We start from the raw sequence: 18,759 nt of genomic DNA, 5'->3' as shown, positions 1-18,759 counted from the left end.
AGATGCGGCTCCGGAGCTGCAGGTTCCCCATGGTATAGGGGAACAATAATTGCATTTTTCAAATAGACAGATGAAGTCTTAATAAATTGCTCAGCCATTCAAACAATCACTTCCATATTTAGCAGTACTCCAGTTACATTATCTACTCCTAAAGGCTCACCATTTCTTAACATCCTCCAAAATTTAAAATTTCCAGTACATCATTTTTTTCCTTAGACAGTAATATTTCTGGTTTGCATTTCAATACCACTCTTCTAAATATAACTACCATTTCCATAGAAATCTCTAATATATTCCTTCCAACCTTTAATTTTGGCTATTCTGTGGAAAGCTTCTTGTTTAGCCTTTTTTATCCATTTTCAAATCAATGTTTATTTCCATCAAAAATTGTTCTGCATTTTCTTTGTTTCCTTTGATTATTGCTGGGGGGGGTTGCTCTCTTTAGCTAGTATTGTTCATCCCTTTGCGACTGCCACCAAGACTGGGAGTTGAGGACAGTTTCTACATTAATGTGCCTTCATATTATATAGACAGTGTCAGTCAATAATAGTGTCAAACCATGCTGACTAAATGTATTTGAAACACTCACAAACTTGGATCAGAAAGCAATAGCTTCCATCCCTGATGCTTCTTAGAAACCTCTATTAAGGTATACTAACTATGATTCAGGAAGCAATAGACATCAATAATATTAGCTACTAAAAACCTGTTCAATGCTATTGTGTTAGCCTTCTCAAGTAAAACCAGATAGGAAACAGATCAGATAAGCCAATTCTACTTTATTGTAAGGTACACTAACAAAATCTTGCAAGTCTGAAAGTATAAACCTCCTGCCATCTCTTTTTTACAGCCTGATAAATTAGGGAGTATCCTTTATGAGTTTATTTGTCTGCATGTTAGTACTGTGCACCCCACCTGCCTGAAACTAATAATTCTTTAGGTAGCATTTCTTCCCTCCATCTTCCAAGATAATTCCCATATAACATTATACATTACCACAACTATTAGCAATGAATTCCACAGCTTAATTGATGTATGTGTGTGTGTCTGTGTGTTATGTTCTTAATCTCTCCAAATTTCAGAAATCTTCATATAGAAGAATGAAAAGAGAAATGAGTTTATTATATCTGTTGCACAATAAGATGGAAAATCAAAGAAAGTAGAGTGTTTTGTACATTACTGCAATACAGTGAGATCTTGTTAGTACATGCATGAGAAATTACAAGAACTCTATGCTAGATTGGGAAGTTTTTTAAAAGTTCTCAGAGAAAATAATGAAAAACCACTTCTGTATTATTGTGAAGAAAATTCCATGCAAAGGATCATAACGTCAGTAAAACTAGTTCTGCACAAGCACCAGAAGCTTGAATAATATCAGATGGAAACTTTTTAGTTCTCTTTTCAAATCTGCTTCAAAAAGCTAGGAAATCTTCTACAAGAAACACTCATATCAGCTTTGATGTGTTTGTAGTTAGAACTCTATGTACTATAAATTAATTTATCAATGTAACTGAATTCTTTTTTACCATTCAAGAAAAGATTGTGTAGCATTAAATCTTCACACTCGTGAACGCTAATTCAGAAAATCAAGTCACAAAAAAATGCTGCTTTCAATTGATAATCCTAACAACTGAAATAGTTTTGGGGTTCTAAACAAACTGAATTAAGATAAACTTTTAACTACAGTACTTGTGGATTTAAATTAGCAAACCAATGTTAACATTTTCTTGTAAAAAAAATCTTCACATACTCTTATTATAAAATGGTATTAATTTATTAACTGAACAATAAATCACCTATTTACAGATAGCTTAATACATTTATTAAGTCCCTTCCACAAATATTAACTGGCATAAAAAAATCCCAAAATGTGTCTGGACTACTCAGATATGAGTTCATATTAATTCACAAGTTTACCTTTAGTTGTAATACTATTCAAATGACACGTCCACTATATTTTCCATATCACAGAATTGTTCTCATCTCTCATCTCTGAAAACAGTTGTGCAATATGGCAATTTGTACATGCAAAGACCTTTTTCCCTATAACTGAAATCCTTGGTAATTAAAAATTATTGAGGACAATTTCCTGTTATGTTCTATCTCACTATCCAGTCTTTATCACATAGATAAAATACTTCAGGAAAGGTATTCTCAAAATGTTGAGGTTTTTGTTGTACAACACATTTTTAGCTACATTGTAATTCTGGAGCAATATAACATATAAGTATATCTTTGTGCTTCTTCATTACCTGATTCACAAACACCACCACCCCCGGTTTATAAAATTAATCACAGCTAGGAGAGAAATCGCTGTGAACTCCATGAATTACATCCAAGAGATGGGAAAGGATTAGTTCAGAGTTGCTGCCAGTTATAACGCCAGGTGGCTTTTTCTGTAGTGAAGGTGTTAGCGATAATCTCATTACACTGGTACTAAATCTTGCAGACATCAAAATTATCACCAAGGTTCCTTTTCATCCCATCCTTTCCAAATGACTGGAAGTCGCTTCACCTGAAAGAAGTCAAATCCACATGCAGCTGCTATTTTAGCAGCCAGCAGACTCCCCGAGAATGTCAATCTTGATCCAATTTCGCTGTGCTGGTGGCCCCTATTCCCTGTCCAATAATACATCTGTTAAAAAATCCTACAGCTACAAATCTAGTTTAATCCTACCAGGGACCTCATGTTGGTCCTATCTTCCAAAAAGGCAGCAGGTTCTGCTGTCTATTTCTGCTGGTGTCTGGGGAATACCCTTTAATTCCCAGTCCTACTTAGAAGAATAAGCTAAGGATCACAAAACATGACCTTAAAAACCCTGATATGACTATATTCTGACCCAGAGGCATTCATTCTAGGTGAAGATTAGAACTTTGCATAATAAGATTACACAGCAAGTGAATGATATCAAGGGACTATCCATACGCAGCCACCTGGTTTTCTATAGACAGCTTGTGCTCTGCAATATGCAGTGCAGACGGAATAGAGCTTTGCCTTTTACTTGAAGTAAAATGGATTCACATAAATTAGTTGGCCATTTCCAGATTCCTAAATCCCCATTACATCTTTCATTGACAGGTCCTCTGAGGATAGTACAACCATTATTCCTTTTTATTGTTAGTTCCTAAAACAATAGCATTTTCTAAGTGAAATACACATCTTGTTAGCTATAATCTTGGATTACAACTGACAGTGCATGTCAACTGTGTGTCCCCAAAAAGAAATCCATGCAGAAAATTATTTATGCATCCAAAAGTCTGCTCCAGTTCAACAAATAAACAATACAAGAATCTTATTCTGACATGATAACAGAACAAAATGAATACATCTATTTAATATATATATTTATGTAATCAATATGAATTTAACCAATTAATCATGTCTTACTCAGATTTTCTGTGAACATTGAGATTTACCAAGCATCTTACTGATTATGAATAATTTAGGTAGGTTGTTCTCCTTTGAATAACTCCATATTTCTAATAAAGTCCATTTTTTAAATAAATTTCAACTGAAACCAATGGCAGACATAGCTGTAGCTATTATTCCATTTTAATATTCATATGAATTATATTTTTGCAAACTTCTAACACTTTTGTAGGAGATATAAAACTGAATTCTGGAATTTATAAGCAAAAAAATATGCAAAGAAAACCAGAAAGACTGTTCCATATATAGTTACTAAAACTGAATGTTTATTACTATCATTAAGTCCTAATAGGCTGAATTTAGAAGGTCAGTTTGGTGTAGTGATTAAGGCACCAGACTAGAAACTGGGAGACTGTAAATTCTAATCCTGCCTTAGGCACTAAGTCAGGCGGGTAACTTTGGGCCTGTCACTCTCTCTCTGTCTTAGGAAGGAGGCAATGGCAAACCACTTCCAAAAATATTGTCAAGAAAACTTCAGAGACTTTTCTAGGGCAGAGTTCCCCAATCTTTCCAGCTTTGCAGACTGGCGGGGGGAGGGGGGAGGGAAGGAAATGGTTCCGCGTGAGTGGCCAGCAAGCATACATGCAGTTCCAGTTGTGTGAGTGGCAGTCACATATGCCCACCATTTGCATAAATGGAGCATGCTCACGCAAGTGGAAATGCACACATGCACGCTCTCTTCCGCTTCTGCAGCCCAGTTCCAAACAGCTCACGGCCCAATAGTGGGGCACAGCCCAGGGGTTGGGGACCCCTGTTCTACGCAGTTGCCATGAGTCAACGTTAACTTTGAGGCACAAAAAAGGGGGGAGGGGGAAGGCTGAATTTATATCCAAAGATAAAACTTTAACCCAGTGGTGGCAAACCTATGGCACGGGTGCCAGAGGCGGCACTCAGAGCCCTCTCTGTGGGCACGCGCACCATCACCCCAGTCCTAGGCCTTCAGCTGGGTTTTATAAAACCTTTTTGCTTTAGGCCTCTGCCGCCGTGTGCAAAAAAAAAAAAGGTTCAATCAGTCAATTTCAACTTCTCGCAGAAAAAAAAAAGATCTTGCAAAGTTGGAATTGATTGATTGAACTTTTTAGTCCCACCCAGTCTGCCGTTACCACTGCAGCCACGCCCACCCAATTGGCCATGCCCACCAATTGGCCACACCCAGCCAATGAGCCACACCCACCCGGCACTTGATGATGCATAAGTGGGTTTTGGGTTGCAGTTTGGGCACTCAGTCTCTAAAAGGTTCGCCATCACTGCGTTAACCCATATTGCCTTCAAAAGGTGAAGAGACAAAAATTTCCTGAGGAATTTACTAAATGTTTTTGGGAAGCAAAATTACATCCTCCTCAAAAGTAAACTATATTTTAATAGTTGCTAATGAATAGGATTTTTATTATGGTATGTTGGCTTCAATAGTTTTGTTTTTGTATTGCTTCCTAAAATTCTTACAATGTAAATGAATCCATATTATTACTACAGTATCACTAAGAATGTAGTTAATATTATCTAAAAGACATAATTATTTTCCAAATGAAAATAACTGAGAAGGCAGAAGCTCAGAAATCTGTAATTCTAAAAACACTGTACTTCCATTTGTGGAGGGGGGCAGGGAGAAAGGTACCATTTTTATTCTGGAATTTTCTTTTACTATTATTCCGAAAAATTCTTCAAGGAATATGGTTCTTGGCAGTGCTATTGAATAGCTCTTTTTATAATTAAAATTCCCACAATCTAAATTATTCAGAAATCACTCACGCCTGAAACTAACCCAAACACTCAATTTGAAGAAGAGCAAGTTAGAGAATGCATAGTATCTTATATGTCCAGATAGCTAGGGAAGCATTTAAAACAGTGGTCCAAGCTCCTTTAAAGAGTGTGTTTCATTTACACTCATACATATTTTGAAACATCTCTTTAAAATGCTTGGCATAACTCTAAGAAAAAGCTCCTATATATATCCTGAATGATCTACCAATCAGGATCAAATCAGATATAGTGTTGCAGAATTTTTTTGATCAAGCAGTGACTGTTTACAAGTACCTTCAATCAATGCAAAATCTAGGCATCAGGAATTCTGGGAAATATTGAAATATATACTGACCTTGAATTGGTATCACAAATGCTATTTCTCTGTCGGCTTTCCCTGAATGTTAATAAAGCATCTTGTACCAAGTGTCTTTTGGTCTATATACTGTTTCTTTGAAGAAGCTCCGAAGATAACAAAATTTAATGGAATTTACTTGTTCAGTAAAACATGGAATGTTTAGAGTAACAGTAGACATACACACAAAGCAGATGCATTTATGTGACAATTAACAGGTGCATTTATGTGACAATTTACTACTAGATTCCACTTTACTATATTTTTGAATAAGTAATAACAATTCAGTTTCCAAACATAAATAGATGAATGCTGTGATATTCAGCCTCAGTTAATCCCCAGACATCTAAATCCATGAATAAAAATTCATCAGGTTTAAATACACTGAGCCTATTAAGCAAGAACAAAAGCATATGCACAAAAGAGCTTTTAATATATTTCAAAGCCCACAAGAGCCATGGTCTCATTAAAATTATAAATTACTCAAACACAGAATGAAAATTCAAACTGCAGTGCAGCTAAGCAGATTACAGAAAAGCCCACGTTCCATATGATAACACATCATGGCCTCCTAGATGAGGGCTTGAAACAAAAAAGGCCATCCTGGAGCTAGAGAAAATCACCTTTTGATCTCCAGTTTCTGTTCAGTGGATGACAGCCAAGTAATATAATGATTACTCTGTCCATGCTGCTAAACTTGTTCAACGGCATAAAAGTGATACCATGCACTGTGAACTCAATGCTAATGTTTTGTGTCACTAATACAAAACTAACTGCAATGTCTATTGTTTATTCTAGTTTTATTTGAATGAAATAAAATGGCAGCAAAACTATTATTAAACCTTTTTTAAAAAGTAAAACTGAGAAAAATGGTATAGCCAAGAATGTCAGGCACAAGTATATAAAATATTTATAATTGTTTTTATATCTGTATGTTTTATTACATTGTAAGCCGCTCAAGAGTCACCTCAATCTGCAAGATGGGCAGCATATCGAATGAATGAATGAATAAATAAATAAATAAAATCAGAGTTAGTATTTCTGTTCTTAAAGGATCAAGCTTGTTATGAAGCAAATGAAGTGCAATCAATATTTTTACTGGTAGTTTATGTTTAAATACTGTAAATCTGAACTAAAAAGTTGCAAAGTATATTTGAATAATTTTTAAGAAACATTTATGAAATCAGAAAGTATATGCAAAGGAAAAGGAAATTTATTGCAGCAATCCTCAATGACATGACTAAATTACTATCTCCAAAAAATTAAGATTCAAATAGAATTTGACTCTTCTCATACGTGTTTAAAGTTTTGAAAGATAGCATAACCAAAGACCATGAAGCAAATAAGGGTCACAATTAATGAAATGCTAATCTGAAGCACTAGTGACCCTTTCCACAGATTTTCAAAATGTAAATGAAGAAGTGAAACAGGATTCACAGATGTTTCTTATTTTCAGTCAGCTGCACATGAAACACAAATGCAACCTGCGTCTTTGGCTAAAATAGATAGGAATTGAAATTTGAACAATAACTTTATAAATAAATATTGAAATTATGATCCACAAATCTCTATTCAATATTCAACCCTTTGAGAAGCCTTTGGAACAACCTCTTATCCCAATTTTCTATAGTAATTAAGCTGAGGCATCTATAATTGAAATAATTATTAGTGCTCAGTACAATCCCAGAAATGCTTTATGTCCATACATGCTAAGAAGACTGAGAAGTAGCATCCTTGACATTCTGAGCAACAAATTCAAAGAATCATCACTTCACTCGCTTCACGGAGTGTTTTTGATCTACACCCTAGTAATTATATCCTCTTTCCATTTATCCTGCTCTGATTTCCAAACACTTATCTTTTCTCCTATCAAATTTGCAATTGGGAGACAAAAATTAATGAACGATCTCTTACACATAGGATTCTTCAATTTCTCAAACTTGCATCCTAAAACATTTTCATTTACAAGCCTTCATTTAAAATTATGTAAATGGACTATGCAAAACATTTCTTTCTTATAACCTCCTCTCTTGCACATAATCTGCTCCAAAGGCTGTTCAATGAAAAGAGGTCTTCTACTTTTTTCCTTCCTTGTACAACAAAGAGCCCTTCCAAATAACAAATGGGACAGGATACAAAATAATGTGTAAAGAAACTATTTTTTTATAAGAAATAACTACTACTTCTGCAAGAACAAATCAAAATTCAAGCCAGCATTTTGCCTTATAAAAAAATAAAATTATATGTGTTACATTGGAGAGATAAATTTCATTTTCAATAGAAATAATTTACAGTGATAAATTTCTACTTCCCTTTCTAAAAATCATGAGTAGGAAAACAAGTATAGAAAAAGTATGGGATCTAGGTTTTGGTTTTAATTATATTTTATTAAATTGTACCACATATATAAAATCTGTTCTGGAAATCTTGCAAGGTGAAGTCCAGGATATTTTGGCTAAAATCTTATACATCAAGGATATAAAAACATTTTAATTGAAAAGGATACATTTTATCCTTGAAACTACTTCAAAAAAGTGGATGAAGCCATAACACTAATGTGGGCTAGGACAACTCCAAAGATGAAATTGATTTGAAATTTTGAGTATTTTATGTAATTAAATCAATCAAATGACTTTATAACGCATTTAAATGTTTTCTGTTCTTTTAAATTTTGTAATTTATTAGTAACTTTGGGATGTCTGAGATGTGATCTAAACGAGTCAAGTAGTGTATATTTTCTAAATATATCTTCTTAAACAAAAGAATAAATCCTACTTTTGTTGTTATTCAATTCAGAATAATTGAGGTTAGGGCTGCAATATTTTTTCCAGAAGGCCTTGGGGATATGTTGATTTGTCAATGGTTCTTTTTTAAGGATTTGAATACAAAGAACACACTAATCTATATAGTACTAAAACTCTCACTTTGTAACCTTCTATTGGCTGAAATGCAGCAACCTAGGGCAAAACTTGTCAACAAAGATACCTCAAATGGGCTAACTTAGAATAAAAAGCCACTTTTCATCTTGGTTAAAAAATCACAGATGTTTTGTTGTTATATAATAACTGAAACCTGTCTGATGGTGCTTATTTCCATGTATATATACTATAAAGGAATATCAAGGTCCTGGAGTTAACAGGAAAAGCATCAATGTACACTTCTATCAGTTATTATACACTCTATTCTAAGTAGCTAACACCTGTATGTTAAAAGAACAGCTTAAAACTATGCAATTACTAACAAAGAACAATTGAAAAAAATCTAAGAAATCTTATGCTAAACTCCACTGGAATCAGACAGCAATTTGGCTACTGCAAATAAAAACAGAATCCACTAACATTATATTTCTTTGGTGAATTTTGACTAAATTATCTCTGAGTGATGACCAGATAATCGAGAAATTCTTTAACATTAACTAATATGCTTTAATATAAAGCAAAGGAGGTCACCACTATGTCATATCATGTCATATTTCCTCAATTTTCCTCAACAATGATATCATAATCTGAATATTCAAATTATCTTTTTTCATTTCCAAGTTAAATACTTGAAGTTTCTATAACAATGAATTGAGGGGTAATTTTATGTTCTTAACCACCCTATAGAGAAATAACAAATTATTACATCCATTCAGAAATAAATTTCACTGAATGTAAAGGCCCTCAATTATGGGTAACCTAAAACTGTTGGACTTTCAGTTAGTATTAGCCTCTATAAAAGTTAATTATGTTATCCTTGGCTAGAATCCAATCAATTCTGAAAAGCACCAATTCTTACAAGATATTTTTCAACACCAAAATTTTAACTTTCTACTCTTGTTTGAATCAGATATGAATATTCAATTATTCTATTATTAAAATCCTAGTAATAACAGTATGCATTTCCTTTTGTGTTCCTTTTTAAAATTCAGGCAGCTTTTAACACTTAGCAATAATTATTTTAATGTATGCTCTCTGTTATTCTCTGGGATGATTCCCAGAAAGACCCATCTCCACAATACCATCTATTCTTTGTACAATATGGCTGAAATCCATAGTCCTAGCAATGAAATGAAAGCTATCATATGTGTCCAGGGAACTTTAACTTTCCATAGTAAATTGTAGCCTAATTTTCATCATACATAATACTTATGTATATTTGCAACGGAGTGGAACCATAATAATGAAACTGATTTTACATAAATGTATGTATTATTCAAGGAGCCATTACTTATAATAAAAATAATAAAGCTGCAGCCTTTACATTCACATTCATGAAGCAACTTTCAACTAATGTGACATTGAAGAAAATTAGGTCTGAAGGAGCATTATTATAATATCAGAGTATACAGCTGTACACAAGTGTGCTAGATCAAGGCTGAGGATCTATCATTTCCTAAGCTATAATTCTATAATTTTTTGGCTGTAATCCTATGCATATTGAATTGGAAAAAATACATTGTGTATGTCGAACTATTACAACTATTAATATTATTGAATGCCCTCTACATGACTTATGGCATTTTATAAAATGGGAGTAACTAGGTCCCCTTTCTAAAAATAATACAGAAAAAAAATGGGAGAACTGGAAGTTTATTTTTTATTACAAGCATTTCTATACCACCTTCTCTGGAGAATTCATGGCAATTTACAATAAAAATTAAAAATATCATCAACAACCAATCAAAAACAATAAGGATTAAAGAAGAGACATAGCTGTCTGATCATAAAATCATTCCACAACAATGATCCTTCTAATGCCTGTTTAAACAGGCATTAGAAACAAAGTGTTCTATCACTTTGCAGAAGATCAACAGGAGGGATGCCAAACATAATTCTGGAGGTGAGAAGTTCCATAATCTGGAGCCATTACAAATCCATTACAAAGAAGGATTTCATATCCCCTTGAATATTTTCAGGGAGAGGATCTTAATATACTTTCCCTGTATAGATATATAGACAGGTTCTATTTGTTTAAATAACAAATTCTCAGGCTTCATTACAGAAACAACTGAATTTCTGAAGAGATAGAGAGCCCTCTGCCAGAATTTGAGTTCTGCTAGCTGAAGCTACTCTAATCTGCATTCAAGAATATTTGGAATTTCAAATTACTACATAGATGTTTCTTTGCAGAGTCAAAACTTACAGGGGAAAAATGGTTTTAAGCACAGCAACTTCCAAAGAATATTAAAAAGGTATGTCAAAACTACAGTTTCTATCTAAACTTTCCATATTTAAAACTTAACTATTTAATCATAAGGTAGCAGAGTTCCATGTGAGCCCTTAATTTGCACAAGGAAGCCGGAAGCAAATTCTAATACTGTAACAGATTTAGGAAATATTTATTTAAGGGCACATTCACCCTGGAAAAAGCCACAGGGATCTATAATCTATGGCATGTGGGACATCTTTCTTTTCTTTCTCATAATGTTTCCACACATATCTGAAAGCAAAATAAAAAAGTAGCAATCAAAGCAAGCCTAAAATTTGGAAGAAAATTGTTATATGACAGCACTCCTGCTACTGTAGAGCAAATTCCAGAGTGAGGTAAGTTTATTCAATTCTTAATGGAAAGAGAGAGGAATCGGTCACTCACCACATAGCACTTTCAGTTTCTTGAAACATCCTAGATTCTTCTAAGCATTGCCATTGCAAAGTGGCTTCCAGAAAATAAAGCTGCCCATTCTGTTTTTGGAAAGAGTTTAGAGAGGTTTACAGAAAGGCCTATCTGAATGTATTCCATAGCCATAGTTAGTTAGTTAAACTGACTTTATATCTGTTAAGATACAAACTTGATAAAAATACATGTTACTCCCTATTAGTGAAATAAACCTGTATAAGAATTGCTAAACCATCAGACTTGTACAACTTGTGATAAGTAATCTGAATTTTATGGATTCATTAAAAATCCTGTTTCAGATTGAGGCATTTTGCAAATCTTCAGCAGTGAACTTCGTACATTTATATAAAATTGTGATTAGTGTATAAAGACAGAAGAATAAACTGCTTTTTAAATATTTAAGATAAGATTATCTGATGTTTCTATAATTTTAATGCAATAAGGTATTTGCTGAAAACTAATGATGCTTAAATGAAATGAGTTATACAGATAAAAGGGATACACTTCATAATTTGTGCGAACTGGAATATCTGATTTCTATATAAAAATTTCTTATGCTTCTAGAAAATAATATATATATATATTCAGTGCTCATTCCTAATCATATATAGGCAAACTGAAGATCTCTGGTATATTTCTTTCCAGCTATTCCTCAGTAGAAGTAATGTTCCCTACCAGATACCAATCAGCCCATTGTATGCCAACTGTACTACAATTTGTTTTGTTAAAAAAAATTCAGTGATGCTATCCAGCAAACCATGCACAAAGATACTTATCTACTCATCAGGAAAGACCAGGACTAGCAAACTGCTGAGGTGCAATACATATTAGGAATACATACTATGGGTAAATTCATGGATGCATACTATGGATAAACCCATGGATAAATCTATGGATACGTACTATGAATAAACAGATATATGCTATGTTAGTCTTCAAACATAATTTCATCAGGAAAGTTTAAGCAACACCTTCCATTAGTTACAGATATCATAGACAATTATCAAAGACAAGACTTAAACATATGTATTAATATTTTAAGATGTGATGGTCCAGATGAAAACTATAGCTCTTATTTGGCTGATGTATCACAACTTGAGAACTTTTTTTCTTGAAGAAAAACCATGTTTAATATAATAAAATAGATACACACACTACAATATTCCTTGTTCCACTTCAATTGCTGTCAGCTTAAAATAAAAGCTGTGAGGGTGCACAGATGGGTTAAATGTCATTTAGTACATTCTGCTGTGATATCCCTTTCATATAATGTAAAGCAAAGCAGATGAAGAATATTACAGAGGATCAACAAATACACATATTTTGCTATGGGTAGCTATAATGTGTGTAATTACGTATACATACATACACACATACACTAGCAACATAATTTGTGAATGCCTACTTGAAATTAACAATAACTCAAACCCAATTGACAACTTTATTTTGTAAATAAAATATTATTCCATAAAAGTACATTAAGGTCGTAAGAAACAGTTTTCCTTACAAAGTTCCAATTTCTAGTCACCTTAACTATAGAATGACTTCATTAGCAGATCCTGAGAGGCCAGAATCAGTTTTTCAATTGAGAAGCAGTACATTTCTTATACACACATTAGAATGCCTATTTAAACAAAGCGGCGCTTGATAAATAAAATTCTTTTTTCCCCTCCCTGTAGTGGTCCAAATCAGCTCATTCTCTTTTTTTGGCAAAGAAGATATCAATATAGCAACAGCCTACCTTACCAGTTCATTAAAAGTTCGCCTGCCATATGAAACAACTGAAAGTGTATAAGCTGTATACGGATACGTAGCAAAAAAATAATCATTCAAGGCTGCTGTGGCAGAATGATAGGCTGGGGTTTTTTTATTATTATTATTTTGCAGTCTTGCTACTCAACGCCCTTAACCTCAAAGAAATCTCTGCAGAGATTTTGCAACCTAGTCCCCTAATATATTCTAAATTGACTTCGCTAGTATATAAAAAAAAAAAAATTTCAACGCTTCGGTTCTTTTTAACTAGGCTTTCGATTGCCGCCGGGCTGCCCCATCCCATGCATGCCTCTTTATTCTCAGGTAAAGTACATATACGATTCAGCTTTGCAATTAAGTTCTCTCAACAACTCGCCATCCATAGGGACGGAATAACTCTGCCTCGTTGTCAAGTGTGGCGAATTTTTATTCCGTTACAAACCGACCACCCTAGAAGGGTCCCTGGCCGTAAACACGGGAGGAAGAACGCTTCGTCGCAGAAGTAAAAACAAAAAACAAAACCCCCTTCCTTACGTTCTCCCCAGCAGAACCGAATCACGGCTTGCCGTTCTTAGCACGGCCCAAAAGAGTGTTTCGGTCTCCTTTTTTATACAGATAGATATCCACTCACCTTCCGGGACCGCAGTCAGAGGACTGGAGGCTCCTCTCTTTTCACCTGCTCGAAAGGAAGCGTCTCCGCCTGCCAACAATCGCTCTTCCCATTGGCTCGGCGAGTGGTGCACGACACGCCTCCCCCGCGCTCGTCTCTTTCCTGTCAACCGAGCAGAAACTAAGATGGCGGACTTGGCGACCGAGGGACTGGCGCGGAGGGAAAGGTCTACGACGAGTTTCCAAAGGAAAGTGCCGGAGGGCGGAGGGGGCCGCTTGGCCGTTCTGCCAGGAACCCGACCGTCGGTGCGACAGGGTCAGCTCCTGCTTTCCAGCGGCGTCCCTTCTCTGGACTCTGTTTTAGGTTGGTGCTAACGGCGCTGCCCGATATTTTTGTAGCTCCCTTCTCCCCGCCCCTTCGGTCTTTGCTTTGCCTGCTGCAAGGTAGTCAAGCATCTGAAGAGGCGTGAGAGAGGAAAGCAGGCGGCGGCTCTTGAATCCTCCGCGTGGGAAGGTAGTCCCTCCTGCGGGGCGAATCCCAACGCTCCCTGCTTCTTCGGATGGGTTGGGGAACCGATGCATTTGCACGGGAACCGATGCATTTGCAGTAGCTCCGGAGAAAACTTCTGAATTTGGAGAACGGAGAGGTTGCCTTTGTAAAAAAAAAAAAAAAAGTTGTGTCTTGTAAGGGGCATGCAAGAATCAGAACTCAAATGCAGTCCTCGTCTGCCTTCTCTCTCTGCTTTTAAACGATATGTGCAGCAGTTACTTCACACTGTGGCTCCGGGTGGATTCTGCAGTACTAGACTTGGTTGTAACCTGAGGCTTGTGATGTAAAACGTAAAACAAGTAAACCTGCCGACGAGTTGAGTTGTTCCAGGCAGTCCTATGTTTTGCATATTTTGAATTTCACACGGTTGCTGTAGTGTACAGCTAGTCCTTGACTTACAGCAGTTCATTTAGTGACCATTCAAAGTTACCACCGCATTGAAAAAGTGACTTATGACCATTTTTCACAGCTACAACCTTTGTAGAATCTCCATGATCATGTGATCAAAATTCAGATGCTTGGCAACTGGTTTGTACTTATGACCATTGCAGCGTCCTGGGATCATATGATCACCTTTTGCGACCTTCTGATAAGGAAAGTCAATGGGGAAGCCAGATTTACTTAACAACTGGATTACTAACTTACCAGCTGCACTGGTTCATTTAACTGTGGCAGGAAATACAAAATGGGGCAAAATTCACTTAACGAATGTCTCATTTAACAACAGAAATTTTGGACTCAATTGTGGTCAGAAGTTGAGGACTACCTGTATGCCGGTCTCAACCCAGAAGCCTTGACTCAACTTATATGTTCTGTATCAGAATTTTGTAACTCATGGGTTGGGATGGCTACAGTTGGGGAGTAAAATGTCTCATAAACCAGAAGATGATTTAATTTCTATGTATATTTTACAGACTCCAGAAAGATAATGCTTCTTGCTTCATAACAGAGTTTTCTGAAGATCAACTTAAATGTTAATTTGGCTAAAACTAAATGCCTGAGGAAATGAAATGCCTAATTGGGGGGGCGGGGGAGTTAATAGAAGATACTTTGAAAGTTTTTTACATAAATACAATAATGTATTTATATTATATTTAACAGTATACCGTAACTTCTACGTAGGAATATACAGTATCCCATACTTTGCAGAATTTTAAAAAATTCTGTTGAAGCTCTTGTTAAAATCCTGCTCATTCTTATTTAAATATAAAATTGTTTAAAATGCAATAAATTATAGTATCTTTGAAATGTAATATGTGCTTAAGTTTGAAAATATAACATCCTTCCAGCATAGGTTCCTCAATAAGTGCTAGACAAGAATACTTTTATGAAAGGAATGCTATGGATGTACAGTTATAGAATCTAAGAATTGGGAGGTTCCTTGGAGATCAGCTGGTCTAACACCCCGCCCAGTAAAGAAATCCAAAGTAGTACAGTGTACCTTGATTTCAATAAAGGATTAAGACAAGATGTCTCCTATTTTGATGGAGAAGATGAACAAATGTGGTCTAAAATGATAATGCAGTTTGGCTAATTTGCAGCTAGTTGAACAACCTCATCATGAAGCTCCTAAATGTTTTTGCATTGACCTGGATGCAATCAACAAGGCGTTTACACTTGTAGTGTTTATAAATTATACCAGAAGCTGGAATAGAAGTGATGGTAACTAGATTTGCACATGATATCAAATTAAAAATATCAAATGTTGATGTACATCCAACAATAAGAAACAACACATTCAGCAATAACAAAATATGCACCAATTTTAATCCTGATTCTGTAAAACTGAAAGAAATAAATCAGTGCCAGCAGAAACTTTCGTATGCCACCTTTTTCTTCTTCAATTAGCTCTATAGTTTTATAGATTCTCAGTTTCATCCCAAGCCATTTCCATAGGAAGACTTTTCAAAGGAAAGGTAGTGGTGGAGGATAATGACAGTTGGTTGTTGCTGTTGACCAGTGATGGCGAACCTTTTACAGACCAAGTGCCCAGCTCCACCGCCCCCTTCCCCCCATCCTGCCCACTGCCTCCATGCCCTCCACCCACACCCCACACCATCAACTGCACGTGAAGGTGCATGAGGGTGGAGTCTTGTTCCTGCTGCCCGGCTGCCATGTCCTTAGCTGCGCTGCTCCACATGGGCCACGCCTGGGGATGACTCTCCAGGGGGGCTGCTGGGGGAGGTGGGGTTGGGGGGACGACACGCGTGCCCACAGAGAGGGTTCCAAGTGCCTCCTCTGGCATGCGTGCCATAGGTTTGTCACCCCTGCTGTAGACAAAATCAAAATGGAAACCCACTATCAATAATTGTGTCAATTTGTATTTGTGGGTCTTCCTGGAGTTGTAGGTGCTTCATCACTGGAGGTCTTCAGGTAGAAATTGGATAGCCATTTGGCAAGGATGAAACAAGATCTCCTGTCTTTGGCAAGGGGTTGGACTCGGAGACCTCGAAGGTCCCTTCCAGCCCTATGATATTACGACAGATTTGACAAATATCTTAAATTGGGAATTTTAAAACCATGGCTCATGACCCCAGTAAGGAATCACAAGTAAAGGTGGGATGAAATACAAGTAGTCCTCAGCTTACAACCACAAGCCCAAAATTTATGTTTCTAAATGAGAAATCTTTTAAGTGAGTTTTGCCCCATTTTACGATCTTTCTTGCCACAGTGTTAAGTAAATCAGTGCACTTGTTAAGTTAGTAACACGGTTGTTAAGTGAATCTGGCTTCCCCATTGACTTTGCTTGTCAGAAAGTCAAAAGAGGGGATCACATGACCCTGGGACACTGCAACCATCATAAATATGAAGCAGCTGTCTGGCATCCAAATGTAAACACATGTGACCATGGGGATGTTACAACAGTTGTAAATGTGAAAAAGGGTCATAAGTCACTTTTTTTTAGTGCCGTTGTAACTTCAGTCACTAAATGAATTATTGTAAGTCGAGATTAAAAAAACTGTTACGTGTTGCATAAATAAAGCTGGAGCATTTTCAGAACTTTCTTCTGCTTTCTCTGGGCAATCCCATTGCAGGTTTGCATAGGCCTGGCAGGGAGCAAAACGTAGAATGAGTTATGAGATGTGGGCCTAGCCATCTTTCGGAATTGCTGACATGTTATTGTTTACTTTTATTTGGCACACACATATTCTTTTTATTCTTTACAAGTTTGAGAACCACTTCCTTGGAAGTTAACCTCATCAATTCATAAGTAGACATGAATGCTGGGCCAATATGGTAGGATGATTTAAGCTCTGGTAAGTGTAGATACTACATCTAAATAGGAAAAATCAAATGCATTGGTACCAGATTGGGGAGTTATTTATTACATTTATATGCCTCCCAAAGTCTCAGGATGGTTCACAAGTAAAAGTATAAAAATGAGAAAAAAATACAATAATAGGTTAAAAAAAATAAAAGAGTAAAAGATGGCAAGGATAACAAAATCCAAAACAGAATGAAAGAAAAAACCAAAGGGGGCTTCACTTACCCTACCAGAGGTATGGGTGAAGAATCAGGTCTTCAAGGCATTTCAAACATCTAGTACCTGATATTAGGTCATCCGGATCTTGGAATCTTGGATCTTCATTCCATATGAAAAGTGCTGCTATAGACAAGGTGCACTTCTAGGGTCCCAATAGATGGCATTGTTTAATCAAAGGAACTCAGTGAGCCAGTTCTGCCAGATCAAATCAGGCAGATACTAGTTCCGTTTAATCACACTGTTCGTAAGAAAAATATAGCACCTGTGGATTGAATATGAATATGAACAAGTAATGCAATAGAATATTTGGGCATTAACAAAAGCTTTGTATTGTGTATATCAGAGATAATAACTTCACTATACTATCTGTAGAGTTGATGAACTCTATCCTATTTTGGCAGTATGTTTTGAAGGAGATATGGAAAAGCTGGAGTGGATTCAAAGACAAGATTCCAGAAGGATAATGGTGCTGAAAGCAAGCTATATGAGCAACAGTTAAACATTTGACTAAATCTTGTCTTGCAAAGGAAAGACTGAGGGGAAGTATGATAGCAGTCCACAGATATCTAAAAGGGTGTCATTTGCAAAAGGTTGTATGGTATATTTATTATGAATTAAAACTTAGATCAAAATGTTCACCAATAGTTTCAAATTAAAGAAGATTCAGGCTAAAAATTGGCAAATAATTATTTATGGGAAGATTTCTTAAACAGTATAAGTGCTTACTTAGAACATTGTGTTCCTCTTTCAAACAGTAGGTTGAAGTCCACCTGCTGGAAATGATTAAGTAGAATGATTAAGTAGATACTTGAATTGAGCAGGAAATACTATATGATACCAAAATCCTTTCTAAGTCGTATCTATATTTCTATACTATTTTAATGGGAATTATATTGTAAGTAAACAAATGCATTAGAAATGCATTTATGTCATATGATATATGTATAACATATACAAGTTTGATATTTTTATGTTAGTAGAGAGAAGTAATATGGATATAATAAAGGTATCCTTGTCCTTCTACTAGATGATTTTTTTTCAGAATGGAAGCAGAATTATTGCCTTTAAAATAACTTTTAGTTTGATTTTTCTTTCTTCCATTCAGTTGTGTCTGATTCTTAGAGACTGCCTGAACAGCTGTAGCTTTCCTGGCAAGACTTTTCAGAAGTGTTTTGCCACTGCCTACTTCCTAGGGCTGAGATTAGGAACAATCTATTAACATTTGGTTTAATAAATAGTTT

General features: G+C 35.7%; 2 protein-coding genes across 3 annotated transcripts in view; one reads left to right on the top strand and one right to left on the bottom strand.

The window, feature by feature from the left end:
- Positions 1–13,570, bottom strand: part of IMMP1L (inner mitochondrial membrane peptidase subunit 1) — a 37,011-nt gene extending 23,441 nt beyond the window's left edge. Inside the window, exons 1-2 of one of the 2 annotated variants that reach the window (XM_015822929.1) lie at positions 13,507–13,570; positions 11,100–11,188 (exon numbers count right to left, since the gene is read on the bottom strand). The gene's annotated coding sequence lies outside the window, so the exon portion shown is untranslated. The remainder of the gene's footprint in view (positions 1–11,099; positions 11,189–13,506) is intronic. The other variant, XM_015822930.1, reaches the window with a different exon arrangement.
- ELP4 (elongator acetyltransferase complex subunit 4) overlaps positions 1–18,759 on the top strand; it is a 159,369-nt gene that overhangs the window by 487 nt on the left and 140,123 nt on the right. The window contains exon 2 of the mRNA XM_015822932.2: positions 13,421–13,848. Coding sequence (XP_015678418.2) covers positions 13,421–13,848 — 428 coding nt within the window. The remainder of the gene's footprint in view (positions 1–13,420; positions 13,849–18,759) is intronic.

The sequence above is a fragment of the Protobothrops mucrosquamatus genome, unplaced genomic scaffold, assembly GCF_001527695.2.
Source record: "Protobothrops mucrosquamatus isolate PMUCROS unplaced genomic scaffold, P.Mucros_1.0 scaffold1727, whole genome shotgun sequence".
Classification (NCBI taxonomy): domain Eukaryota; kingdom Metazoa; phylum Chordata; class Lepidosauria; order Squamata; family Viperidae; genus Protobothrops; species Protobothrops mucrosquamatus.
This window is presented reverse-complemented; position numbering and strand designations above follow the sequence as displayed.